This window comes from Myotis myotis, unplaced genomic scaffold (genome assembly GCF_014108235.1).
Source record: "Myotis myotis isolate mMyoMyo1 unplaced genomic scaffold, mMyoMyo1.p scaffold_m19_p_20, whole genome shotgun sequence".
Lineage (NCBI taxonomy): Eukaryota > Metazoa > Chordata > Mammalia > Chiroptera > Vespertilionidae > Myotis > Myotis myotis.
This window is the reverse complement of record NW_023416325.1, coordinates 12,414,324-12,441,001: the sequence shown is the minus strand read 5'-3', so window position 1 is coordinate 12,441,001 and position 26,678 is coordinate 12,414,324. Positions and strand designations below refer to the sequence as shown.

At 59.9% G+C, this 26,678-nt stretch overlaps 2 protein-coding genes across 3 annotated transcripts in view; one reads left to right on the top strand and one right to left on the bottom strand.

Annotated features, from left to right (window-relative positions):
* Positions 1-269: 269 nt before the first annotated feature.
* Positions 270-8,321, top strand: TBX1 (T-box transcription factor 1). Of its 2 annotated transcripts, XM_036354226.1 has the most exons (9): positions 270-285; positions 832-951; positions 2,194-2,566; positions 4,432-4,533; positions 5,370-5,541; positions 6,051-6,206; positions 6,846-6,913; positions 6,997-7,097; positions 7,437-8,321. In XM_036354226.1, the coding sequence occupies exons 2-9, from the start codon at positions 918-920 to the stop codon at positions 7,904-7,906; spliced, it is 1,476 nt and encodes a 491-aa protein (XP_036210119.1). In that variant the 5' UTR covers positions 270-285; positions 832-917; the 3' UTR covers positions 7,907-8,321. The 2 variants fall into 2 exon arrangements, with proteins under 2 accessions (XP_036210119.1, XP_036210118.1); XM_036354225.1 differs by lacking the exon at positions 270-285 and having other exon boundaries at positions 415-951.
* A 14,413-nt stretch (positions 8,322-22,734) lies between these two features.
* The window catches only part of GNB1L (G protein subunit beta 1 like), a 51,945-nt gene continuing 48,001 nt past the window's right edge, over positions 22,735-26,678 (bottom strand). Inside the window, exon 8 of the mRNA XM_036353981.1 lies at positions 22,735-23,299. Within this exon, the coding sequence (XP_036209874.1) occupies positions 23,048-23,299 (252 nt within the window). The 3' untranslated portion in view covers positions 22,735-23,047. The remainder of the gene's footprint in view (positions 23,300-26,678) is intronic.

Sequence of the window (26,678 nt, the reverse complement as noted above, 5' to 3'; positions counted from 1 at the left end):
CGCCCCCGGCCCTCCCTGCGCCTGGCCGGTGCGCAGGGAGGTCAGAGGAGCGGGCACTGCCCACCCTCCGGATGTATAAGCGTCCTGGCCAGAGGCGGGCGGTGTACGCGGGTTGCGCGTGACGCTGGGACTCCCGGGCTGCGCAGCCTGGGCGTGTCCCTCTACTTGGGGTCCCCAGCCACAACAGTGAGCCAATCGAAGGGGGCCAGGGGCATTTGCTGGCCTGGGTACTGTCCTGCTTCGCAGAGGCCGTGTTGGAGCCCGAACTGCCCTCTCCTTACCCAGGTGCAGGGGCAGCCAGGGAGGAGGAGGCAGGAGGGGCTGAGGGCAGGGGCAGGGGCTGGGCTGGGCCCAGGCGGCCCCTGGTGTTTCATCCGTGCTCCACTGCCTTGGGCTGGGGCTGAGTGCTCCAGGTATAATCACCTTCCCTCTGGGCTGTAGAAGCTGACGGAGAGAACCCTGGCCTCAGTGGGAGCAGTGGGATGTCCGAGGGGCCCAGGTCATGGAGGTCCCTGGGAGCAGAGGCGAGGGGCCAGGAACTTGAAAAGCAGAAGGGCCCTGTGCTCTCAGGGCGCCCCACCCGGCTGGGCCCCTCGGCTGCCACTGGTCGGGAGTGGGGGGCCGTGACGCCATAATCCCCTGGGTCCGGGCTAACGGCTGTGAGTGGCACCGCAGGCTCCCGCCCCCGGTTCCCGTGGGCTGGGCCGGCCTCGGTGCGGCTGGGTGCACGCAGTCGGAGGCGGCGCCGGCCAGGCCGCCGGGCGCCTATGGACGCGCGGAGCCCGCTGTCTCCCCGGGCCAGCGCGTTCAGCATCGCCTCTCTGGTTGCAGCAGAGGCCGCAGAGTGTGCCGCCCGCCTGGGCCCCGGGTCCCCCAACCGGGCGAAGCTTCACCGGCTGCTGGAATCCCCGGCCGGGATGCACTTCAGCACCGTCACCAGGGACATGGAAGGTGAGCCTTCCCGCAGCGTCTACACCGACCGCCCTCCAGATCCTCTGCCACTGCTGCCCCAGAGAGGGTTGGCAGGGCTGGGGCACGGAGTAGGTGGGAGGGGACCTCTGGCATGGTGGGCTCCAGGCTTCCAGCTTCAACTCTGGGGCAAAGGAAGGGCAGGCATCCTGCCCGAAGCTTGTGCACCCTCCAGCCTGGGGACCCAGCTACAGAGACCTGCACAAAGCTAGACCCAGGCCCAGAAGCGGTGAGCCAGCGGAGGCGGGAAGGACAGGAGCGGAGGGCCAGAGAAAGGCGGCGAAGGTAGCAGCCCTGAGCTGGGAGAGGTGGGATGAAAGTACAAGGAACAAGGGGAAAGGAGAAAGAAAGACGCGAGGCAGCCAGGAGGAGGGGAAACTGAGAAAAGCAGAGAAAACGCAGAAACCTGAAAGGAGGGTAGGGAAAAAGAGAAAGAAGAAAAAGAGAGGGCAAGAACAGAAAGACGAAAGTGAAGGACATTTTAAGAAAGTCATTTAAAAAGAAAAAGTTAGAGAAAAACTTCAGTTTTAATTTTTTTTTTAAAAAAAAAGAGGAAAAAATAATGAATAACAAAGAAAGATATACAGAAACAAGAGGGAAAAGGCAGGCTGGAAAGAAAAAAAGTGATGAAAAATAAAGTGGAAAGAAAAGACATAACAGGAAAAAGAGGAAGAGGCAGGAAAGCAAACAGAAATAAAGAGAAACGAAAGAGATAGTGGAGGAAGGAAAGACGCACAGGAGGGAAATTTTAAATGATCAAGACAAAGGTAAAAAAATAAATAAACTGGAAAGAGAGCCTGGACAGAGAAGGGAGAAGTGCAACACGGGAGGGCGGCAGAGCGAGGGGCGGCGGGCGGCCGGCGCTCTGGGGAGCCGGTCCGGGCGGTCGGGGGGCCCGGGCCGAGCAGCCGCGGCGGGCGGGCGGGCTGGGGGCCGGGGAGGGGGAAGGGGCGGAGGAGGGGCGCGGGAAGGGGAGGGGAAGGAGGCATTGTCTCGGCGGGGGGGTGGGGAGCGCGGGGCGGGGCGGGGCGGGGCGCCTCTTCGGGGCCGGCCCGCGGTGTGGGGCGGCGCGGCCCCGGGCGCGGCGCGGCGCCCGCCACTCGGCCCGGGGCGCGGGGGAGCGCTCACCTCGGCGGCGGGGCGGCGGCGGCGGCCCGCGGGTCATGATCTCCGCCGTGTCCAGCCCGTGGCTCACGCAGCTCTCGCACTTCTGCGACGTTGCAGCCTTCACGGCCAGCAGCCTGAGCAGCCTGGGGGCCGCCGGGGGCTTCCCGGGCGCCGCGTCGCCGGGCGCGGACCCATACGGCCCGCGCGAGCCGCCGCCGCCGCGCTACGACCCGTGCGCCGCCGCCGCCCCTGGCGCCCCTGGCCCGCCGCCGCCGCCGCCGCACGCCTACCCGTTCGCGCCGGCCGCCGGGGCCGCCACCAGTGCCGCTGCCGAGCCCGAGGGCCCTGGGGCCAGTTGCGCGGCCGCCGCCAAGGCGCCGGTGAAGAAGAACGCGAAGGTGGCCAGCGTGAGCGTGCAGCTTGAGATGAAGGCTCTGTGGGACGAATTCAATCAGCTGGGCACCGAGATGATCGTCACCAAGGCTGGCAGGTCAGGGCGCCCCTCTCCCCGCTGCGACCCTCCCCACGTGGCGCCGGTCTCGGGCAGCGGGCTTTGGCCCGATCCACGCGAGCGAGACGGAGAAGCGGGGTGGGGGCGCGGCCTGGCCACCTGCGGGTCCCCCTCTGCGCGGGCCAGCTCCTTCGCTCTCCGAGTCCCGGCTCTAGCGACAGCCGCCTGGCGCGCCGGGCCGGAGGGTACTGCTCGGGAGGCCAGGAAGGCGGCGGAGAGAAGCCCTGCGGACCTGCCGCCCGACCAGCAGCCCCCGGACCTGGCACCGCCAGAAACGGACCGGCTCAGAGCTCACCGAGCTTGGGGGGAAGGCAGCCGCCTGTGAGGGGCCTTGCCACCAGCCGGCTCTGCCTCCCGGTGGATCCCACCTCAAAGGAAACTCGGTCTTTGGTTCCTTAGTTCAGTCTGTCCCGGCTAAAGGGGAGCAGCTGGGCAATTGTCGGGAACATTTTAGGGGAGAATTAAGACTCTAAAGCAGTGTGTTCTGTTCCGTGGAGATTGCTACCCAGTTGTCTTAGGCCTAAATTCCGGGTGATTGTGGGGCCTGGCTCTGCCGCTGGGGCCGGCGTCTTCCAATTGGCCTGTATTTGTTGTAAGGGCCCAGAGAGAAGAAGGGGAACAAGTTTTTCGATGCAACGGATTTGACCAACAGACAAAGGCGAGTGCCGGGCTGTGTCCAATGTACACACAGAGACATCAGCTCTGAGTCCGCCCGGCCAGAGGGAGCTCAGGGCCTGTTTGCAGAGCCTTCTGGTGGTTTCTGTTTCCTTGCTGAGGCCGTCCGCCCTGGGAAGCCTGGGGCCCAAGCTCAGCTCCAGCTCAGTGGGTCTTCTCCAGGCTCTCCTTGCTGTCCTGGGCACCCCCTCTCCCCCAGGACTGTGCCCCAGCCCCTGGTCCAGGCCAGCCCAGCAAGGGTCTTGGCACCAGCTAGGCTTCACCCCAGGAATCAGCATTCACCCTCCAGCCCGCAGAGGTGGGGTGGTGGTGGTGGCAGGCCAGTCCAGGAGGGCCAGCTCAGTGTCATCTGCTTTCTGCCCACCGCCCGCAGGGAGTGAGGGGAAGCCGTAGGAAGGGCTGGGGGCCAGGCCTTGTGCTGTGCTCCAGGGCCCAGCGGGCAGGGCCGGCCCACAGCCAGCGGCCCATCCTGGAGTGGCATAATGCCCTCTCAAGAGCCTGATCTGGTCATCAAGGTGGAGTCCCGGGGGAGGGAGAGTTAGAGGCCATGAGGGCACCAGCCAAGTCTGCCCTGAGTAGCTGTGCCTTAGGGTTATGGCGGCAGTTGGAGGAGTGGGAACTTGTAGGTGTCCCCAAGGAAGGTAGGGAGACTCCAGCACTGGGCCTTACTGAGGGATTGGGGACAGCCTAGGCGCAGTTGAAAGGTCAACCAGGACTCCTGGGAATCTCACAGAATAACCCGGTTTCACTTTGTTGGAGCCGGGAGCGTAGATCGAGCTGGCGTGGCTGTTGAAGGCTGGGACTGGATCCTGCGGCTGGGGTGTCGCCAGCGGACGCTAGCTCAGCAATTGCAGGCTGGGTCCACACAGGCAAGGGTGACAAGCGATTGGCCAAGGCTAGGGCGTGGAGGTTCAGCTCCAGTGTGGAGCTAGCCATTTTCGTGTTTTAAAAACGGGGGCAGGGGGGTGCCCTGCCGCTCCCCTTGCCCTCGCTGGGCAGGGGCCTGGTCGGGTTAGAGCAGCTGAGTGAGGCGAGATGAGATGGAGGGGCCGGCCCCCAGACCACACACAGCAGTCACACGGAGGCAGTCCTCCCCCGGCTGGTTAAGGTGGGGCGACCCTGCCCTTCTCCATCTAAGGTGACCTGCCTCCTTGCCGTCCTGTCCCCAGGCGCATGTTCCCCACCTTCCAAGTGAAGCTCTTCGGCATGGACCCCATGGCTGACTACATGCTCCTCATGGACTTTGTACCCGTGGACGACAAGCGCTACCGGTGAGCGCCCAGCAGGACCCGGGAGGGTGCCCTGGGAAGCCACGGGTCCCTGCCTGGTGATGCCTTGGGTACAGCCCACAACATTGGTAACTCGGAAGCCGCAGGCATCTGTGCCAGCTTCTCCACCCGCTTTTGTGTCCTGTTCCCTTCCCACCCTGTCGGACCCCAGACTCTCAAACATCCTGCCCCCAGAGGCTCTCCAGAACTCCCCTTTAGGAGGCCACACAGGCTGGTTACCTCCCCACCAGCTTTAGGCCCAAGGCAGCGCCCATGGGGGGGGGGACCCCAGCACACAGCCCCCCTTCTTCCTGTCTCCTCCCAGGAGGTGAACACCTTGTCCCCTTCCCCCACCCCCAGGGAATGCTGCCCCCCCCCCCAGCAGGGCAGGAAAGGTGGGGTGACCGGAGAGATTATGCAGGGCGGGCCTTAGCTGCCCGGACAATTAACAGCAATTAATAAAGAGAACGTGGTTTGCCCGGTGCCCCAGGCAGCCTTCGTGGCCAAATCCAGGCGCCCGCTGAGCAGGCGACACTGGAGGCCAGCAGGGAAGCCCAGAACAGGCAGACCCGTGTGCAGCGAAATGTGGCACTGGGAGCTCAGCCTCCCTCCCCCCTCCTCTCCTCCCTCCTCCGTGCGGATTCCTGCTGTCTTGTGTTTGGGGACTGGAGGGAGTTTTCTGTTTTCTCTACAATTCCTCTCGGAAAAGCTCCCAGCCTGTGTGGCAGCCAAAGCTTCACCGATGGGGAGACTCATCAGAGGCACTTTCTGGGTTCAGTCAGCAAGGCCCTCTCAGTTCGCCCCCACATGACGTGACCCATGCTCTGGTGCCGTCCCAGGTACGCCTTCCACAGCTCCTCCTGGCTGGTGGCCGGGAAGGCAGACCCTGCCACTCCAGGCCGCGTGCACTACCACCCTGACTCGCCTGCCAAGGGCGCACAGTGGATGAAGCAAATCGTGTCCTTCGACAAGCTCAAACTGACCAACAACCTGCTGGACGACAACGGCCACGTGAGCGATCCCCCTCCCCAGGCTACCACGGGGTCCCCACCCCTGCACGCCCTCCACAGTCCCTGCACACCAGAGGCAGAGCTTGGGCAGCTTGGGGTGTGGATGAGGGACAGGCTGCAGGGAGCAGCCCTCTGGTCAGGGGCTCACAAGGTCTGGTGGACCTCAGGCCTGGGAGAGGGTTCCTCATCTTTTGTTGGAGATTTTTAACTGGAAAGGATGGTGCCGGGTGTGGGGGTAGGTGCCGGAAGCTTTTTGGAATCCAGGCTGGCGATGGGAGTCGCAGTAGTTCTTGAGGACATAAGGAAAGAGAATCCAAGCCTCCATCTTTTGCCACTCGGAGGAGCGTTTTTTCCTGGTGGCCCCCAGTCGGTCACAGTGTCCACTTGGGTCCCCCTGGCCAGGCCTCATTTGGGGAGATAAGGGTTTTGCCCCGAGTTCCCTGGGACGTTCGCTGCCTGTTAAGATCTTGGCCGATTTCCTAGCTCCTGCCTTGCCACCTTGTCTTCCAGATTATTCTCAACTCCATGCACAGATACCAGCCCCGCTTCCATGTGGTCTACGTGGACCCGCGCAAAGATAGTGAGAAATACGCCGAGGAGAACTTCAAAACCTTTGTGTTCGAGGAGACGCGCTTCACGGCCGTCACTGCCTACCAGAACCACAGGGTGAGCGAGGCCTGCGGACCCCCCACCTTCGGCACTTCTGGGGTAGGGTGACATTTTCAGCCCCTGCCTGGGAACTGAAGGTTTGGACCTGCAGATGAAGGCCCACAGTGGGACAAAACCAGCATGCAGCCCCACCCCCAAGGGCCTCAAGCGCCCCCTCCCCTGGCTGCAGGACGTCCCAGCCGCCTATCAGGTTGACCTTTCAAGCAGCAACTGTCAATGCGGCCTGAAAGTTTGTTTTCCAAACCATTCCGGAAACTCCCCATCAGGGGCCAGATCTGAGGTTTACCCAGATTCCTAGGGCGCCCCTTCGCTCTTCTCCACTGCGCGGTGGGGGTGGAGGTGACCACATTCCCATCTCAGCCAGGGGCGTAGGGTCTCCATCCCAACCGCTTGGGGTCCCCAAAGGGGTTCCTTTCCAAGAAGGGAGGCTCCGCAGACATCCTGCCGCAGGAGAGAGGCACAACCTCCGTGGGGGAAGGGCGGCTGCGGGCCGGTTCAGTCCGCGGAGAGGAGGGGAGCCCCTCCGGGAGCAGCCCCTCTCAATGCTCCCCAACACGCCCCAATTCTCCGCGGAGGTGCAACAGCCCCCTGCGCAGGGCTCCGGCGCCGGCTCAGTGCGCGCCCTCTTCCCCGCAGATCACGCAGCTCAAGATCGCCAGCAACCCTTTCGCCAAAGGCTTCCGAGACTGCGACCCCGAAGACTGGTGAGTGTCCCGAGGAGACAGCGAGCGCCACCGGGCGCCTGCACAGGGCATCCCCCGACCCACCGCCCGCCTCCCTCCCACAGGCCCCGTAACCACCGGCCCGGCGCGCTGCCGCTCATGACCGCCTTTGCGCGCTCGCGGAACCCGGTGGCCTCCCCCGGGCAGCCCAACGGCGCGGAGAAAGGTAGGGCCGGGGTCGTGGGATCCGGGCCGCGGCTCCGCGCGCGCTCCGCCCCCGGGAGGCGGCTGTGCCCGGCCTTGCCTGCGCCTCAGGGGCGCTCGCGGCCTTCCCGCCGCTTGCACAACGGCCGTGGCGGCGGGCAAGCGCGCACTCGCCCGCCCGGCCCGACGGCTGAGCCCCGCCCTGCCGCCCGCGGAGGGGCGCGGGCTCCTGGGGAGGGCCGGGGTCTCGGGCTGCTTCGGAGAGAAGGGGGGTGGCCTAGCGCCTCATCCTGATCGCGGGACTCTCGCGGGTCCCCTCCGCGGGTCGGCCCCCACGCTCACCCGTCGGCCCTTCTCGCAGACGCGGCCGACGCCCGGCGAGAATTCGAGCGCGATGCGGGCGGGCCGGCCGTGCTCGGGGACCCGGCGCCCCCGCCGCCGCTGCTGGCGCGCGTGCTGAGCCCCGCGTTGCCCGGGGCTGGCGGCGCCGGTGGCCTCGTCCCGCTGCCCGGCGCGCCCGGAGGCCGGCCCAGCCCCCCGCACCCCGAGCTGCGCCTGGAGGCGCCCGGCGCGTCGGAGCCGCTGCACCACCACCCCTACAAGTACCCGGCAGCCGCCTATGACCACTACCTCGGGGCCAAGAGCCGGCCGGCGCCCTACCCGCTGCCCGGCCTGCGCGGCCACGGCTACCACGCGCACGCACACTCGCACCACCACCCGGTGAGCCCGGCGGCCGCCGCCGCCGCCGCCGCTGCTGCCGCCGCCGCCGCCGCCAACATGTACTCGGCAGGGGCCGCGCCGCCTGGCTCCTACGACTACTGCCCCAGATAACGCGGCCGCCCCCCCGCGGGCCCGGGCAGCCCTGAGGCCGGCAGGGAACGCGCCCCAGCCCCGGGCCTCCGCGGGTCCCCCCTTCTCCAGCCTCGCAGCCACGGGGTCCTCCGCCCTCCGCCCAAGCGCTGTCGGAAGATCTGGTTCTCCAGCCCGGGCGCCACCGCGGCCCCCCTCCTCCCCAGCCCGGAGGGCCACGGGCCGCGCCGCCAGTGCCAAAGCGCCCGGTCAGCGCGGAAGGAAGTGATATTTATTGTTCTCCGCGAGACCGCGTCGCCCCCGGCCCGGCCAGCAGCTGCCGTGTAGACGACCCGGGAGCCCCGTCTGCAGGCGGTGTAGATACGTGTAGATATTTGTAGATACTGTAGATATCGCGCCTTCAGCGACTTGATAAACGGTTTCGCCTCTTTTGGAAGCTGCCTGCGTGTCCATTTATTTGAGAACAGCTAGGTCGCGCGGGGGATCTCAGGGACAGCGAATCCGTTGGACTCAGGGACTTGAGGGTCTGCCCAGCTCTAGTTCCCGACGGCCACAGGTCGGGCCTTGGGCGGAGCCGGGGGTCCCTGCAGTGCCCTTTGAGCCCCTTTGTGGAGCCCCTTCCCGGCCACGCCTCTCTCCGTCCTCTCCCCGCCCCCTCGGCGTCAGGCCGGGTCGGGTTGGCTCTTACTGCCCCCTCCGGGCGTTCCCCCGACCCTGCCCGCGCGCCCCTTTCCCGCTTGGACCTGGCAGCTTCACCCCCAGGCTGTGGGTACCAGGGCTCCGCCCAGCCCCAGGTGTGCATCCGGCTTTTTTACTTAAACTCCTCGCCCGGGCAGTTGTCCCTCTTCTAGGACTTGGATCCACGCCCAGGTCCTGTTGTCAGGACCGGTGCCGGTTCTCTGTGCTTTTCCAGGGAAGCTGGGAATGATGGTCATGACAGAGCACTGTCACTGGGGATTGGCAAGGGAGAAGCCTGACTCTGATGAAGGAAAGAAAAAACAGGCAGTTCTGCTCTCCTCGCATTTCCCCTGGCTGGCCCGGCCCGGCCTGCGTTTCCCCTGTTTATTGACTCTACTCACTGCGAGTGTCCCCACGGAGTGACCTGGACAGGGGGCACAATGACAGTGGTCATGAGTCATCTTGAAACCTGTCTGTGAAGCATTTTTCCCAGGCCAGGTGGTGAGGGACCTCTCCCCATTAACTCAACACCAGGGATGGGCCAGAGGAACCCTTTGATCCCTCCCTTCCTGCGTCCAGGCAGGAAAAGCTGACAGCCAGTCAATGTCAAGGCTGCTCGCTTGGACACACAGTGAACGGGAAATGCAAGTGGTTGGGGTTTTGTCCTGGTGTTTGTGACCATCGCTGCCACAGGCAATGGCAGCCTGATCCCATCTCTCTCAGGGCATGGTTAGGCATTTCCTCATGTCTGCCCTGGACTGGACACTTTCTGCCCAGATGTGTTTGCCCTGGGGTGGGGGTCGGGGAGGGTGAAGTGACTGAGGGTTTAGAAATTGGATTGCAAAACTGGTACCATGAAGTGGTCTAGGAAGTGACCAAGGCTGCTGAGTGGTGAGCTCTGGAGTCAGAGCCCCCCAAAGCCTCCAAGGGTATGAAGACTCTTGCAGCCTCTGCTCAAGTGGCCAGCAGGCTCCGTGGACACCGCTTCAGGGATGCACTCCTAAGGAAAGCCCGGGACACCATCCTATGAACACCTGTCCAACCCCGCTCCCCAGTGCAGAGGTCCCTCTGAGGGCAGCCTGTTTGGAATTTGCACCACAAATGCACCCACACCCTTCCTTGTCCTGGGAGGCCTGCAGGAGTGATGGGCTGTGGTTGGCCCTGCAGACCCAGTGTCCCCTGCAGGTGCTGGGCACTCCTCCAGGGCCCACTGTGATTCTCAGGCCTCCCTCTCTGCACATAGGCCATGGGGTGAAGGGAGAACCTCAGCTGGAGAGATCTCCATTTTGCTTTTTGTCAAAGTTCAAGTGCCCCTTAGGACGAATGATGGTGCCTGGTGTTTGCAGATGGGAGGACGCAGCAGCACGCATCTTCGACGTGCAGCTTGCCTTCCTTGTGCACGTGACCCCCTCCCACATCATAACCACTCAACGGGGAGAGCCACACTGCTGTCCAACACGGTGGCCACTAGCCATAGGGGCCACTTCTATTTTAATGAAGGAAAAAAGGATAAAATTAAACATTGGGTTCCTCACGGGCTACATTCCGAGTGCTGGACACTACAAATGAGGGCCTGCCCTGCACTGAAGAAAACCGCCTGAGGGCATGGTTTTCTCTCCTCTACCCCATGGGTGAGTCTGCCCAACTAAGAGCTGTGCCCCGCCCGCACAGCCAGGTTCGGAGAGCCTGAGAGGGGGCGGTGAAGGATTTAAAAGACAGATAAGAGAAGAAAGCTGGGCGCTAGGTGGGATACTGCCCTCTCTGATGGAGAGACAGCGCCACAGCCTGCAAGCCGAGTCTTTATTTTATAGCCAGATTCCACCAGGCAAAGTAAGGGCGTGGTCAAGATGTTTACAATGTTCTCCCGGGTTTCGAATCTACTCAATTACACGCACCTGATCAAGCTTTGTGTACTTGCTGCACCTCCCGCCGCCCATGTCACTCAGCCACGTGGGACCACAGGTTCGGACCATAAGGTCAAGCTTACGACCATAGCTTTTGGCTCTAATTGTGCTGGGACTTGCACGTGGCTTTGCCATGAGAGGATCGTGCCCTCTCATTAGTCCCAGGCTTGAACCTGTCCAAACGCTGTAGCCGCTCTCCACAAAGAACCTTTCATGAATGGGGTGCCTGGGCTGGCAGCTCCTGCTTCACGGTGTCGCCAGGCTGTCCCCTGCTGCTGCTCACTTGGCAGTTCTCAGTGCTGACCAGCGTCCCGTCTCCTGTGAAGGGCGCCTGGTTGTTTGAGGAGGATGCGTCCATGTTCGGCGCTGAGGGCGGGGCTGGCTCCTCCGGGCAGCCTGTGTGCAGGCCATGCATCACCTTGCCAGGTTACTGTGTGTCGCCCTGCCTTGCATCCTGGGATGAGGGTGGTGAACGAAGGGCTAATTCGGGTTACCCAGCTTCTCCCAATTTTCCAAAGGCACCAGGGCATCTCTCGGTCATTCATTCCTGAGAGGAGTGCTTGGTGACCGCCCCCAGCTGCAGGTTTGGTCTGGCCGCTGAGGTGGGGCGGACCTAACGGGGCCTCTGCCCCTGGACAGTCCTTGACTTCCTGTGAAGCGTGTGTCACAGCAGCTTCCTTTCTGTGACCATCGTCTCCTAGCTTCCATTCCCCTCACTTTGGATTCCTCTGCAAGCACACCTGGCCTGCCCTTTCTGTGACCCACTGTGCTGTGCAGGCCTTGGGGTCCTGTCCCACCTGCCCCCTCAGGGGCTCACCCCGAAGCTGTTGGATGCCTCCACAGCACCTTCCTCTGGGTCCCCCACTCAGCCCAGAGGCCCCTGGCCTGTCTCCAGGTGTCCAGCTGCCAGGACTTGGGAGGACAGGAGTTTGGACTAGAAAGGACCTCTGAGATCTTCGGGCCCAGGGACCCCAGGCTCCTGGCCACTTGAGGCCCTTCAAGAAAACTAGAATCCCCACGTGTGAAATAAGGGGGGGAGAGGTAGGCCTGTCCATTCCCCTTCACTCTTGTGGGTCCCACATGAGGGACTAGGGAACCCAAGACCCTGGGGTGTGGAGGGATGGCCCCCCAGCAGCCCAGCTCCTGTTCATGGAGGAGGAAGACCAGCCAGGAGCCACTGCTCCCCTGCCTTCGGCCATGGAGCCTCCGTCTGTGACTTAACCACTCCCGCTCCAGTAGGGCTTGGGAAACTGCCTGCTGGCGAGGACATCCCGACACAAACGCCTGGAGTTTTGGGGGGACTCACCAAGTTCCAGGTGCCCTGGGGCTCACAGCCGCTGCCTCCTCGCACCTGAGTCTCACAAAAGCCAAGATGTGGGCGCTCTATGGCCCTACAGGACGCAGGGCCTTGCCCACACTCTCCTGGGTGGTTTGAAGAGGCTCTGGGCCAGCACCCTCCCTTGTACTGACATTAAGTAAAGCTGGTGACGCCCACACCTTTGTAGGAACAAAGAGAAGGCAGCGTGCCGGGCACCGTATGGCACTGCAGACGTGGGCACAGGTCTCTTGGAGGGGCTGGGAAGCATTTGGGGTGCAGAGGCCATGAACTGACATTTGGCCACGGAATGAGGGGAGCCGGAAGCCTGGAGTTGCAGAGGGGTGGGGGGTGGGGGCTAGTGGTTGTCGGGCTCCAGTCTCCACCCGGGGAGCTCCAGCCCCCCTTCCCTTTGGCTGGGGAAGCCCACAGAGTGTGTGGGACCCATATGACTGTGGCTGGATGAACGTGAGGCCCTGATCGCCAGGTGTGCTGCAGATCAAAGCGCCCGCGCACCGGAGAATTCCGGGGCCACAGCTGTTGAGGGCAGAGCCAGCAGGGCCGTGTGCAGGCAGACGGAGGGGAGGTGGGGGCGAGGGGCTTCTTCTAGGACCAAAGGGATGATTCCAGGGGTGGCAGGAGTGCAGCCCAACCAGGACCTGGGTGTGAGGGAGAGCACGCACGCTGGTTCTGTGGCTCAGGGCCTCGGCTTCCTCCTTAATGCGGCGGTGCTGACCCACCCTGTGCAGGGGAGCGGGCATCTGATGCGTCTGCCCATCCTGACCCCACATACCTCCTCCTGGCCGCCCTCACCCCTCGAAGCCACCTCTGTGTCCAGCCAGGGAGCAGGAAGGGGACACGGCCCTGTGGCCCGGGGTGGCACCCAGCCCTGACAGGGGAGGAGGGGCTGGTCTCCTGGTCTACCTCACACGTTTTCTGTATTTAAAAAAAAATGCCCAGCCGTGCCTTTGATTCGGTTCCCTTTCCTGCTTGTCGCACTGCTTCAAACCAGATGGCTCACGAGCTGGGGCTCCGGAGCCGCGGCGTCTGTTTAACTGCCGCCAGGTCTGCGTGTGGGAGACGGCAGGACCTGGGGTATTTTGTTAAAAGCAGCGCACGTGGGGGAGAAGCTTAGGTTTTAATCGCAGTAATTAAATTATCTTCTAAATTATAAAGAGGGCTGGCATTGCAACGTCCTTTATCTATCAGTGTTCAATTGCACCAAGTAAGCACTTAATCCCCCCTTCCAGCGGCTGCCACCCGCTCCCCCCGACCCCCACCCCCCCCTTCCCCCCCCCCGCATCTCTGAAGTGGGGACACGTCTCTATCAGAGGGGCTCACCATGTAACCGGAGGCCTTTTCCTTGGGGCCCGAGCAGGAGTGTGCAGTGCCCCTTATAGTGGAGGGGCCCAGATGTGGTCGTCTCCTCAGTCACGCATTTATGAGCGCCTGCTGAGCCCGGGAGCCCAGGTGACGTGGGTGCTGGCCTCTCACCCTGGGAGACCTTGCAAATCAGTTCTCGGGTCCTCAGGCCCAGTCCCCGAACTTCACCCCACCTTGGCCCTGCCCTCCAGGCTGGATTCACACACACCGTCCTCCCTGTCTCCTCCTCGCCACTCCCCCGTGTCGCCTTAGCCTCAAATCCTATCTCGATTTGTTGCCCACCTCCACACACACCTTTATCCCAGAAGGTGTTTTCTAGATTCTTCCCCAGGACAACCGCATCACCCTGAAGGTGGGGATGGCACCAGCGACAGGGAGGCTGCCCGCTGCACATGACCACAGCTGGGACCCTCCCCATCAGGTAGTACATCTCCTGAGGGCATGGCGGGCTCTTCATTGCGGGGCTCCCCTCCCCTCCCCTCCCCTCCTTCGAGGTCAGGGGCAGGCTCGGGCACAGACCTGGAACCTGGAAAATAAACCCGCAACCTGGCCATGTGTCTGACAGGAAGCGAACCGGCAGCTTGTCGGTGCACAGATGACACTCAGCCAACTGAGCCACACCGGCCAGGGCGCCAGGGCCGACGGTTTAACACTTCGGGCCCCGGCTGTTTAATGTTGAAGCTGGGTGCTGGCTACACGGGATAGATAACAGCCCCCTTCACTTTGGTCTGTGGTTGAAGTTTCAAAAAAAAAGAAAAAAAAAGAAAGAAAGAAAGAAGCCAAGTATTCAATGAATTCTCAAGATTAACAAATTGGATGTTGTGTAATAAATAATTCTCTGTATAGTCCCACTCCAACTCAGTTGATAAATGAAAATTTATGGCTATAACAAAGTAAAATTACCCCAACGTTTAAACATTGGTTGCAGATTTATCAAAAAACACTTCTAAATATTTAACAAAAACGACAAGCCTAACATATCACTTCTAAAAATCTCTTAACATCTTAGGAAAGACACACACACACACACACACAGTCTGAGAAGCGGTTCTAAAAGGGGAACACGGACACCCATTCTTTCTTAGGTGTGTTCTCAGCACCCACAGGGCTCGACCTGCCAACCAGTCGCTGGAAACTCAGCCCTGGGCCAGGCACCTCAGGAGGGCCTGGTGCTGCCCGTGAGTGAGGCTGGCCCGTCCGGCTTCAGGTTAAGCCTCTCTTTATAACAAAACTTTCCTACAGATCGAGGAACTCTTTACTAGAGCCCCGTCTTCCATATGTATTTTCAGTTCCTGACCCTTGGCTTCTCTCCCTGAGATGAGGGATTCACTAAGTTTCCTGTAGGTGCGAAGTCCTGACCCGATGTCCTGTTATTTGGAGATAAGACCCTGGTGTGTTAGATGAGCAACCTTCCCAGTGAGCATTTTAGCACAGCCAGCAGGGCTGAGTGGGGCCTGCATGTATGTGGCCGGAGGGAGGGGGTGGCTGGACACTCCCACCTGCTAATGGCAGGAGGACCGGGTGCACGGTCGCTGCCCCAGCCCCTTCCCCACAGCTCTGGAGTCTCAGATGTCTGTGCTCACTCATTCTTGATCGAGGGGCTCCCATCGACGTACTCCCTGTGCCCCGCCCTCTCGGGGCCCCACAGTCCAGCGAGCCCCTCCAGATTGCTGACCCAGGGGCTCTACGTGCACAGAGGCTAAGTTTGGGCTGGTTACTGACGCGGCAATGGATAAGCTACAACAGGATGAGAGCAAATGACTAGATTACTCACCATTCCACATATTTAAAAAGCAAGGCGGGTGAGATGGGTACAGGGGCTCAATTTTAAGGCGACAGATGGAAACTAGACTTTCGTGGTGGGCATGATGGAGTACATTCAGATGTCGATCATAATGGCGCACACCTGAAAGTTATATAATCCTATAAATCAATGTTACCTCAATAAAAAAATAAATTTAAAAAATAAATTAAACAATAAAAACGTAAGCATCTTGTCTCAGTCTGCTCAGGCTGCTCTAACAAAATACCAGGCCGGTGGCTTATGAACAACAGAAATTCACTTCTCACGGTTCTGGAGGCTGGGAGTCCCGGTTCAAGGCTGATTCGGTGTTGGGTGAGGGCCTGCTTCCTGGCTCATAGATGGCTGTCTTCTCTCCGTGTCCTCATATGGTGGAAGGAGTAAGGAATCCCTCTGGAATCCCTGTTATAGGGGCACTAATCCATTCATGAGGGCTCCACCCTCATGACCCAAGCTTCTCCCAATGGCCCTACCTCTTAATACCATTTCCTGGGGGGGATGAGGGGGTCAGGTTTCCTATGGATTTGGGGGAACACAAACATTCAGACCATAGCGGCCTCCAGGCACATTGGGCCTTATCACAATACCTTCCTTCCTGGTATGCTTTTTGGTAACTTCTTATTTGAGCGTCAATGAGAATTCTTGGATTATGAGAGTCTCGCCTGTTGGAACTGACGACGGTGACTGTCATCTTGATGCCTCATGCGTCCCAGGCCTGTGTGGGAGGCCCCTTGACCCTCAGTGCTGCTTCTGGCACCTCTGAACACATCCTGGCTTTGTAGCAGCAGCGATTCCCCGCCTCTGCCCGTGCCCCGGAAGCAGCTGCCCTTTAAGGCAGGGGCCAACCCGCTTTCCTGTGAAGGGCCAGGCAGTGAATACTTCTGGCTCTGCGGGTTCGAGGTCCCACACGCCATGGAGCAAGTATGACGGCTGACATGCAGCGTGTACTTCCCTGACCTGCCCCGAGGGTCTCAGAGCCCCAGCTGGGTGCAAGCCATGAGCGCTTACTCCATTTTTTCAGTTGAGCACACCGTGTGGGCATGCCCGCCGCCTATGGCATGTGGTGGTATCTCCCACTCAGATGCTTTTCCGCGTGGATCCCTGGCAGGTTTTGGAACTTCCTTTGGCGGGCGTCTGTCTGGGCGGGTCAGGTGTGTGTCTGCCCTGTTCAGCTGCAGTTGCCTCGCCCTCTGCATTTGCTCAGCTCCATCCGGCCAGGTGCTTCCTTCCTCCCGGGCTCCTAATGGGCCTCCTGGACACGCTGGTGTGAGGGCCGCTCTCTGGGCTGGGGAGGCAGCGTCTAGGCGGGGCTGAGCTGGCCCCGACACATGAAAACCAGAGCACAGGCAGAGCTGAGCAGGAGAGGGGGTGCGGGCTGCATGTGGGGCTGCAGGAGGGGAGGCGGCCTGTCTGCACCGGCGCACAGGTGCACGGCAAGCTCCGCGTCAAGGTCTCTTCCGTGCCAGCTTGTCTTTAACACCAGGCTTTCCCATGAAGTTATAGCTAGTTGAGTATCAAGCGTTTCTGAAGAACCCCCTGAAGGAATGTTTTTTCTTTGTGCAAACAGTCCTTTTGTGCAGAGGGTGTTCTGTGGCTTCTTGGCAGAGACACAGGTGGGAAACACCTGATTGAACATCACTCACTCAGGAGTGTAAAGACACGCACCGCACGTCAGCACAAAGCCAGGCTGCCGAGCCAGTGCAGCGAGGGATCCCGGGCTGCTGCACCCCGCAGGCCCTTCCCGGGGCCGTCCTCAGCACCCAGCTCCCCGGGTCACCCACCACCACACACACAGGCTGGTCTGCATGTCTCCAGAGCACACGGCTTTCTGACATGATCCCATCTGTGAAACTCGGGAAGCGCAGGAAAAGGTGGTGAATGCTGAAGGCCTCAGGCTGTGCCCCTGATCACTGCCTGCTCCGCCGTCAGCCTCCTGCTTGTCTGAGAAGAACCCAACCGGCTGTGGGATGCTGGTGAGTGCTGTGCACCTGCTGGGGAGGATGACTGTGGGGCCCCCTTGCAGGGCAGCCATGAGGCGGAAGAGGCTGGGCAGCAGGTTCCTCTGATGCACTCTCTCACCAGGCTGGCCACTCACCTGCCTGTGCTGGCCAGGGCCTTCTCATCTCCCTCCACAGCTGCCTGCCTTCCAGAGGAGGTGGGCTGGACAGGTACCCGCTGCAGCCCTGGCGTCCTGTGACCAGAAGGGCCCCTTGCCCTGACTTCGGGGTAGAACACTGGATCCCATACTGGGCCATGAAAGGTCACTCCTATGGCCATGAAGAGGCTGGGCAGCCTCCAGGAGCCAAGGCCTCAGTCCTACAACACAGGGCTCTGGATTCTGCCGATGACCATGAGGGCTAAAGAGGTGCCTACCCCGCTGACGCCTGACTGCAGCCTGTGAGGCCCTGAGCAGAGACCCGGCCGCACTGTGCCCACGCTGCAGTAAGGACAGGACAGGACAGGACAGGACAGGACAGCAGGACACGCTGACCAAAGCTGTGATTTTCTCCCTGGTTCCCAAGTGCTTTTTCTGGCTACTTTAGCTGTTAACTGAGCAACCTTCTTTGGGACTTAAATTTAAGCCCTGTTTCATTCAGGAGTCATTTTAATTTTACACCGTCCGCAGCGGCTAACCATGACGATTCTGTGCCACAGACATCGACGCTGTTTTCCCCAAGGTCAGCCACTTCCTGTGAGCTGGCAGGACCTGGAAGAAGGCTGCCCAAAGGCACCAAGAGAGGCATCTATCGCTATCCCCAAATGCAAGTTTTCTCTGGTTATGAGCAGCCTCACACAACCTAAAAGGATGTTAATGAAGAATACTGGGGGGCAGGTGAGCAAACTCTGCATCTCTCAGCTGATGGGCTGGTTGGACTGGAAAACGTCTCGCTGAGGGTGCAAGGGCACCCAGGGACATGCGATGAGCGATGCCTGTCCAGCGTGTCCCCTTGTGCTTGTCCTGGGAAACTTGGGCCTCTGCGCAGCTGTTTTCTTCACTTGGTGCCTTTGGGCAGCCTTCTTCCAGGTCCTGCCAGCTCACAGGAAGTGGCTGACCTCGGGGAAAACAGCGTCCATGTCTGTGGCACAGAATCGTCACGGTTAGCCGCTGCGGACGGTGTAAAATTAAAATGACTCCTGAATGAAACAGGGCTTAAATTTAAGTCCCAAAGAAGGTTGCTCAGTTAACAGCTAAAGTAGCCAGAAAAAGCACTTGGGAACCAGGGAGAAAATCATGGGGCTGGTTTTGCAAAGCCCCCGAGATGCCGCAGGCAGACGTGGCTGGGTGTGCTGGGCCCAGGGAGGGTCCTGCTGGAAACGCCTGACACTAAGGCACGTGGGTGCTGCGGGCCAGAGGGGGCTGGATGCCACTGCCCTCCGGCCCTCCGCCCCCCCCCGCCCCCCAGCCACCCCTGGGGTCAGGCAGACACCGCCTGTGAGCAAATGCACCGGCACTGCCAGCCTCCAGGCCTGTGATCAGGAGTGGGCTTCCCACACGGCCTGGGGTGGCGGCCGGAGGGCCCAGAACAGCCTCTGTGAGGGCGTGCCCAGAGGCGCCTCAGGTAACCCCTCCTGGACAGACGCCCTGAAGAGCCTGGGGAGATTGGGCCCCCGATGGCCTCCTGGGACTGTCCACTGCTGCACCTTCCACCCTGATCCACGGGGCCAGCCGGTGCCTCTCTATGGCTGGCGGGACTCCATGGTATGGACAGGCCTCAGTCTGCATCTCCATTCATGTGCGCAGTTTCTAGTTTTGAAAGCTGCTATGATCTCACTCATTCATGGATAATAAAGACCATTATAAACTTATGAACAATAATAGATACAGAGGCAGAGCTGCCTCAAACAGATTGTCAAACTGCAGAGGGAAGGCCGGGGAGGGCTGGGGGGCAAAAGGGAGGGGGGTAAGAGATCAACTGAAGGACTTGTATGCATGCATATAAGCATAACCAATGGACATAACACACTGGGGGGTAGGGGAGGCCAGGGGATTGTCAAGGGCGGGGGGGAAAAAAAAGGGACACATATGTAATACCCTTTGTAATACTTTAAGCAATAATAAAAAAAAAGAATAAAAGATATAAAATATGGAACAAAAAAAAAACAAAAAAAAAGAAAGCTGCTATGAACATTCATGTAAAGGAAAAAAAGAAGCCATTCCAGACGTAGAGGGCCCAAAGTCAACACTGAAGGGACTGACTGAGAGCCCTGGGCCTCCCGCAAGGAGCCACCCGGCACTGTGCGGGCTCCTCTGCAGAGCACCTGCCTGTCCCACGTGAGACGCAGGGACAGCCTGTGCCCACTCCGCAGCGCACCCTGGACGGTCAGGGAAACTGGCCAAAGCCCTTCCACTGGGGCCACACAGCCGCGGGCAGATGGCAGGGCCCCTGAATCCCTGGCCCCGGAGCTCAGCTGGCTCCCGGCACCAGGTCAGGTTTGAGGAAAGCCCCGGGCCTGGGGACTCGACCAGGATAATCTGAAGCTTTGCAAACGTGAAGCATCCTCCCGCGGCTGGGTGTCTGGAACAGGGCCCGTGCCTCACGGCGTGGGAGCTCCGTGGCGACTTGCTGAAGCCCCAGGTCCTGTTGATGCAGGGGCTGGGCTGCGCAGAGCCGGGGTCCCATCGGGGGTGCAGAGGAGGAACCCCGAGGACCACCGGGGGGCCCCGCTGCTGCGGACACCCATGTTTCTAGTAAGTTGGTGTCACTGCTGTTCCAGGCAGCTCAGCTGAGTAAACAAACTTCTCAGCCATCCATTAAGCCTCGGAGGCTGAGGAACCTGCTCTCTTATCCACCCAGGCCCGGCACAGGCCCCGCTCTGCACGGCGGAGGCCGCATCAGGCAGGGAGCTCGCCGGGGCCGTCACAGCCTGGCTTGGTCCCCATACCCTGAGCTTGGCCACAAGATGTCCCCGGGACGCTGCTCACCAGCTGCCTGGGATGCTCTGTGCCTCTGCTTATGTCTTCAGCACGAAGGCAAGGGCCAGGTACCGACATGGGGTCTGCGTCACCAACACCCACCCTTCACCACCTCTGGGCGTGGGGTGCTGGCAGTCGACACGCACAGCTCCCCCAGCACTGTCTGTGGAAGCACCGCATGCTGACCTGCAGTCCGTCCCTTGTCCGTGACACACCCCCATGGTACCTCTGTGATCCTGACAAAGGACAGCGTCATCGAGATTCTTGAGGAGCTGGCGGCATGGACTTCCACTGGGGCCGGGCACAGTCCCTCCGCCGGGACCAGTCTCACAGCCTCCTGAGTGCCCAGCTCAGTGCCCGGCGCCTCGGAGTCCAAGCTGAGGCGGGACGGCCACAGGGGTGCCCAGCACAGCAGTGGGTTCGAGCAGGGCTGTGGAGGGGCGCAGGATACTGACGAGGTGCCCCTCCCTGTGGCGGTATCTCCCCAGCACCCTAGGAGGGACGTTGCCACTTGCCCTTTGCCTGTGTTCACGGCTTTGCTTCCGCGAGGCCAGGTGGGTTTGGAGCCCCGTCTGACAGTTCTGTGCTATCTGGCAGTCGCCCATGGCGGCCAGCGCCTCTGGAAATGGCGTGGAAGCTTTGCTGGAGGTCAGGGAGATGTACAAGACTCGCGAGCCCGGCCATGGGCAGGACCAGCAGAGGTTCATGCTGAAATGAACCCACAACCTGGCTCCCTGCTGCCTTCGGCCGCGTGGCCGGCGGTGCCTCCAGAGATGAGACAAATGACAGAAGTTCTGAGGTGGCTCACAGGCTCCGGCTGCTGCCCCAGCGTGTGGCCTCCTGCGGAGCCGTGGCCAGGCTGCGGCTTGGTGAGGTCACCCTCCATCTCTGACCTGGCAGCTCCCTGGAGGAGCCCCGAGAGCACAGCTCATCCAGCAGCTTCCCTCTCGTCTCATGAGGCTCATGTTGCAGCCCAAACAGCTACTCCTCACTGACATTCCTGCTGTGGAAATCCCTCTGGAAGTGTCCCCAACATCCCAGTGGCCTGGCTACAGGACACTCGGGGCCTGTGTGGTCCCTCCCTACGGTGCCAGAGGTCTCCCGCAGCAACTGGCCAACAGGGCCAGCATGGGAGGCCAGTCCCTGCACTGGGCGATCCATAGCTCAGGACCAGGCTGCCTCCCCGGGACGGTGCTCAGCTCCTGAGCGGTGGCCAGAGGCCCTGGGGGAGGCTGGGCGGAGATGGCAGTACCTGCTGTCGGCAGTGCAGGGGGGTCTTTCCTCAAGGGGCCTGGGTCTGTGATCGAGGGGCCCGGCCTCTGTTTTGGTAGCCCAGGTCCAATGTCATTTCCTAGAAACAACCCTTCTGCTCACACGGACCAAGTCGGACTTTAGCAGGCTGACCCTCTGTTCACTTCCAGGGACCACGATCACCAGCCCGTGCCTCTGCCTCAGCGCGTCAGATTGCTGACTGGGGCTGCGCCCCCACCAGGCACCCTGCCTTTAGCACCTGAGCGCCACCAATAGCCCTGCCACCCCGGGAACCCCCGCATTTAGAGATCCCTGCTCTGTGGCAGCAGCTCCCACTGTAGTTTCTGGCCCGTGGAGAAGGGCATGCAGTTCTTCAAGGGCCAGGCCCTCACTGCTGTGGTCCCCACGGTCGCGGGACAGGCGCGCCCTCTGGACCCTCCGGCAGTGGGTGAGTTGGCAAGTCGCCTAAACACCCTCATCTCCCTAAGCCCTCAGATCCCCCCTCTGCGTACCACAGGGCGGTCTGGCCTTTCAGTCCTACTTATGTGCCTGCCTGTGGTCCATGTTTCAAATGACCCACGAGACCTCAGGCCTTTCCGATTCCCGGCGCTGCGGCATCGAGCGCAGATTCTGTCAGTGGACCTGTTCAGTGGACTCGCCTGATGCATCTCATCTTCCTGCCACCTGGGCCCACACGTGTGCTCCAGACCTCCGCCTGCAGAGCCGGGAGGACCATGCAGCTCTCCTGGAGCAGAGCCACCGCACGGGTCACACTTGGCTCCTCACCCTTGGGGCCTGCGGGGCCTGCGTCTGGTTATAAGCAAAGGGGGGGGGGGGCTGAGGATGCTGAGTGTCCCACGAGGCCCCTGCCTACGGGAGGCCATTCTAGGTGCTTCAGGTAAAGGAGGGCTGACCTCCTCAGGGAGGGCCCAGAGGGGGCTCTTCTGGCAAAGAAGCCGGCAGAACAAAGGGGCCTGAGACCGCCGGCTTCCCCGGGATCTGCTGTAGCTCCTACCCCCTTTGAAGGATCCTACTTCTTCCCTATCAGTGATTCCGCTTTAAGAGAAGACCCCCTGACGTGGGGCCCGGCCACAGATGTGAGGAGGCTCTGGGTGCAATGCTGACTGGGCTGCTAGCTCCCAGCTGCCCTGGGTGTGGTGCAGGCTGTGACGGTGCCTTGGCTGCTGGGGGCCTGGCCTGTCACATAAGCTCCTGTGCTTCCCGCCCCAAAACCGCCCCGGACATGGCCTGAGCCACCCTTGGTCTCACCCTCTTTGGGCGGCCCTTCCCCCCACTAATCCTGCGTTGGCCTGCCCCAGCTGGGCTCTCTCTGCCCAGTTGCCTTCACCGCCCCCCTCAGCGCCCTCTTTCTGCCTGGCCTCCTTAGTCAGTCACTTCCTTCTACTGCCCTGGCCTCGGACTGTGAGTCAGAGCTCCCGGCTGTCCTTGGGGTGAGGCGCCCCGTGGAGTCGGCAGGTCCTGGGGACCACACTCAGTGTCCCCTGCTGGATACAGGCTGACCAGCCAGCCAGGTGGAGGGTCTTCGCTATGACCCTGAGAGGGGAAGAGGGGTTGCCTTGGAGAATTCATACCTCGAGCCTGCAGGTTTGCAAGTTTAAGTTTACTGTAAAGCACCCCATGGCCTCTTACCCAGGTGACATGTGCCCAGGTGTCTGCCCAGTTACCCTGTAAACTGCAGTCACGGCTGCACAGATGCCCTATTTCACAGGAGGAAATAAGCCGCGTGCAAAAAGCGAGGACTCCACGGACCAAGCTCTTCTCGAGACTGGAGGAGGAGAAGCGGTGACTTGCTGTCCACAGGGGCCCTGAGCATGGCTTCCACATGCCTGGGTCAGGCCTAAGTGTGGGTGCCACCTCTCTGTCCTCCGTGTGTCCAGAACAGGGAGTGGGCAAGTCACGAGCGTGGGTAGAGCGACCAGATGCTGATGCGATGATCCCTGGACCCCGCGGCCAGCAGGCCGTCTGCGGCGAAGGCCACGCAGTGGACCACAGCGCTGTGGAAGGCCAGCACGGCCAGTGGCTTCATCGTCCGCCAGTGAAACACGCGAACCCGATGGTCCCAGCCCGCAGTGGCCAGGATCTTTCGGTCAGGCCGGATCTTGACGTCAGAGATCCCAGGATTGGTGAGTTCATGAGTCCCGCGCACCTACAGGATCGAGAGAGGCAGAGAGTCATTAGGGGGCTTCTGAGACCCGTCACAGAGGCTCCCATCTCCAACATCCCGCCCACCCCGTCCAGCAGCCAGAACAGGACGGAAATGTGGGCTGCTACGCAAACTCACCCCTTCCTCCTGGGAGCGGCTGGCCGAGGGAAGCGGCCTGACCCCTGCCCTTAGCCAAACCCTGGGGTTATGATGGAGGACTTCGGACCTTCCCTCAGAGAGTCCCGAGGCCCCACAGAGCTGCCCCCTGCACAAGCTCCTGCACGAGGTCTGCTGGGAGTTGGGGGCTCTGATCCCCCCCATCAGGCCCTCAGGAAAAAGGTCAGTGGGCGGGATCGTGGGGCCCCTCACACTGCACCCAGTGTCCAGATGAGCAGCAACATTTCCAGCTCGATGGCAACACGAAGCTGGCATGCCTCTCTCCGGAGAAACCTCACACCCGCCCAAAGCACCCGGAGTACAGCCAACGCAAAGCCCATCTTCAGCAAAACAGATGAAGTGAAACCTCAAAAGGCGAGAGGGGTTGAAGGCCAAGAGTGGGAACGAGCAGCACGTGGGCGAGACGAGCGGAGGACAACACTGACCACAGGCCGCAGGGCACGGCTAAGGCCGCGCGAAAGCCTTCGTCCCCAGCCTGGGTCCCAGGAGGAAGCGATGCTGGCACAAAACAAGGAGCTGCACAGGCACATCATTGGTGTGGAGCAATCATCAGGGCTGGCATCTCAGGCGCTGACACCCCCACACTCCTCAGTGCCAGGCGATGACCCCTCAGTGCCAGTGTCTCCTGCAACCAGAGCTGCCTGTGGTCACGCGGCTCTCGGTTACACAGGACTGTGCCTTGCTCTGCAGGGCACCTGGCACCTCTGTCCCCCCAACACTAAATGACAGAGGCACTTGGCCGTCATTGTGACAACTCCAACTGGCCATCTCCTTCCACTGCTCCTGTGTTTGGCCTGGCTCTGTGTATCACGGGATCACGCTGCCCAGAACTCACCTGGCCACCCCTCACCAGCACCCCCTGTTCTCCTGATTCACCTCCCAATGGGGCCACAGTGCCCTAGATGAGAATCACTCATTTCTTCAAAGATAACTCAAGGGAAAGGAAGGAAAGAAATGGCCACATTCCTTGGAAGCCAATGGCAAATGTCAGCAAGCATTGCGGCCTTAAATTCACAAACAAAACTTCATGAAGCAGTTCCCTCTATAAAACAAAAACCCAAAGCAGCACAAGAGAGGAGGAACGCACTGGCAGAGCACAGGACGAGGGGGAAGGAAAACAGAGACACGAAGGGGAATCGGGAACAGCAGACGGAGCCTGCTGTTCGGACATAATAGCGAAAAAGCCCCTTTGGTAGTCAGGCAAACGGAGCAAGTCGGTTTATGAGGGTAAGGTTTAGGCTGTCCTCAGAATGTTCCAGGCCACATCTGTGCCAGCAGACGGCAGAGTGATGCCTGCAGAGGCTGTGGAGGAGGCAGGGCCCCAAGAATTTTATATCCAGCCAAACTGCCGCTCAAGTATAAAAACAATAGACAAGCATTTTTGAACATGTAAGAACTTAAAGTTATAGGCTCCCATAAGCTCTTCCTGAAGGACTAGGAGATTAACCCCAGTCTCCTAAGAGAACTGGAGAACTGCAGCAAATGGCCTGGCAGAGAACACGGCATCGACTTACCTGTAGGATTAGGTCTAAAACAATATGGGGATTATGGCTATAGAACCGGTTATGTAAGTAACAGAAATATGGGAGGGTAGCAAGAGGGATGGGATGCTAAGTTACGGATTTGCCCATCTTCTGTCATTTGGGGAAAAGATACAATAGTCAACCTCCTATTTGAGAGATTATCGACGCTCTGTCAATAATGACAAAACGTTATTTCCTCTGCCCCACCACCCCAGACTTTAGGTACCTTTGTTTCCTAGCATTTTCCCTTGTATTTCTCCACCAAGGATTAAACAACAGATTTATGATTGGAATCCAAAGTTAATCCAAATCTGTGCTGCGTATGAGGGAGATGCCAACAGAATGACTGGCAAAGATATACTAGGAGACTGCAGACAAGAGAAAGAGAGGTCCAATCCTACGAAGAAAGGCTGAATTCAGAGCCCAAAGCATTGTGTCAGACTATGTACCATACTTAACAGTGATAAAGGCTACAAGTCATAATAAAGAGCTATGAATATCCATCAACAAATAAACATCTTATCGTTCGTGAAGCAGGAATAATCGGAAAGTGGCTGTGACGGAGTAACTGGTACCAGGCCAGTCCTCTTGCTGTAAACAACCATCAAACTGGACAAAATATACTACACAACTATGAACAGGTACCGGACAACAGGAGGCAAGGGCAGCTGATGAGATAAATCTCCCAAATGCCCCAGCAGCTCTCTGCCCGGGGAACGTCCCAGCCATGGGTCCAGGTGGAGCCCAGCAGCTATGTGAAGTAGAAAGGCAGGGGTCAGAGTGTGGGGCAGCGAGAGCAGCTGAAATCTGGGGCATGGCAGCGGCATAGAGGGGGCTGGTGGAGGGGCTGAAGGCCGTGTGTGGTCCCATGACTTCTGTGGGAGGCTGCATGCTCAGGGCACCACACCAGGTTCACCAGACAGTGGCTGCTACAGGGTTAAACATTACAGATACAAGAGACCAACAGCAATCTCGGGCCCAGCCGGGACCCGAGTGCAAAGACAGCCTGACAATCTAATACTCACTGAGATGCCACATGGCCTGGCTTCAAGAATGAGGATTACACCTTCGGGCAGGGCCCACTCCAGACTTACTGTGACAAAGCGGGAACCAGGCCCTACGAGTTGGGAAGTTGGTCCCACCACATTAGAGTAACCTGGGAATGACCCTGGGCTTCCCACAGACCTGCCCTAACAGGGCACAAAACCAAACCCACACAAGTTCAAGGTGAACAGCCAGTGACTACACTGCCTGCGAGAACAAAAGTGAACACTCTTCAAAGCAAAAGAATAGAATTCAGAGTCTCTATCCCATATTATTTACAACGTCCAGCAAACAAACAAAAAATTATTAGACACGCCAAGAAGCAGAAATGTATTATGAGGCATAGTCAAGGGGGGGAAAGCAGTTAATAGGAACTGACCCAGAATGGCACAGATGTTGAACATATCAGACAGAGATTTTAAAGCAACTATTTAAATATGTTTTTAAAGAAAACATGAAAGGAAATGCACTAAATAATTACCAAGAAAAAAAAAAAAACTGCCTTGGTGAGTGAACAGATAGGAACTATTACCAGAGAAATGAAAGTTATATTAAAAAAAACACCAACCCAGAATAGCCAACACAGTATTAAAGGAGAAAATAAAGTTGGAAAACTGATGCTACCTGACTCTCAGGGC

What these genes read in the sequence shown, in the direction of transcription:
- TBX1 (XM_036354225.1), top strand. Translation starts at nt 768, where the DNA reads ATGGACGCGCGGAGCCCGCTGTCTCCCCGGGCCAGCGCGTTCAGCATC. An exon ending in ATCGTCACCAAGGCTGGCAG is followed by an intron (nt 2,567 to 4,431) that starts GTCAGGGCGCCC and finishes TCCTGTCCCCAG; the next exon opens with GCGCATGTTCCCCACCTTCC. An exon ending in GTGGACGACAAGCGCTACCG is followed by an intron (nt 4,534 to 5,369) that starts GTGAGCGCCCAG and finishes GTGCCGTCCCAG; the next exon opens with GTACGCCTTCCACAGCTCCT.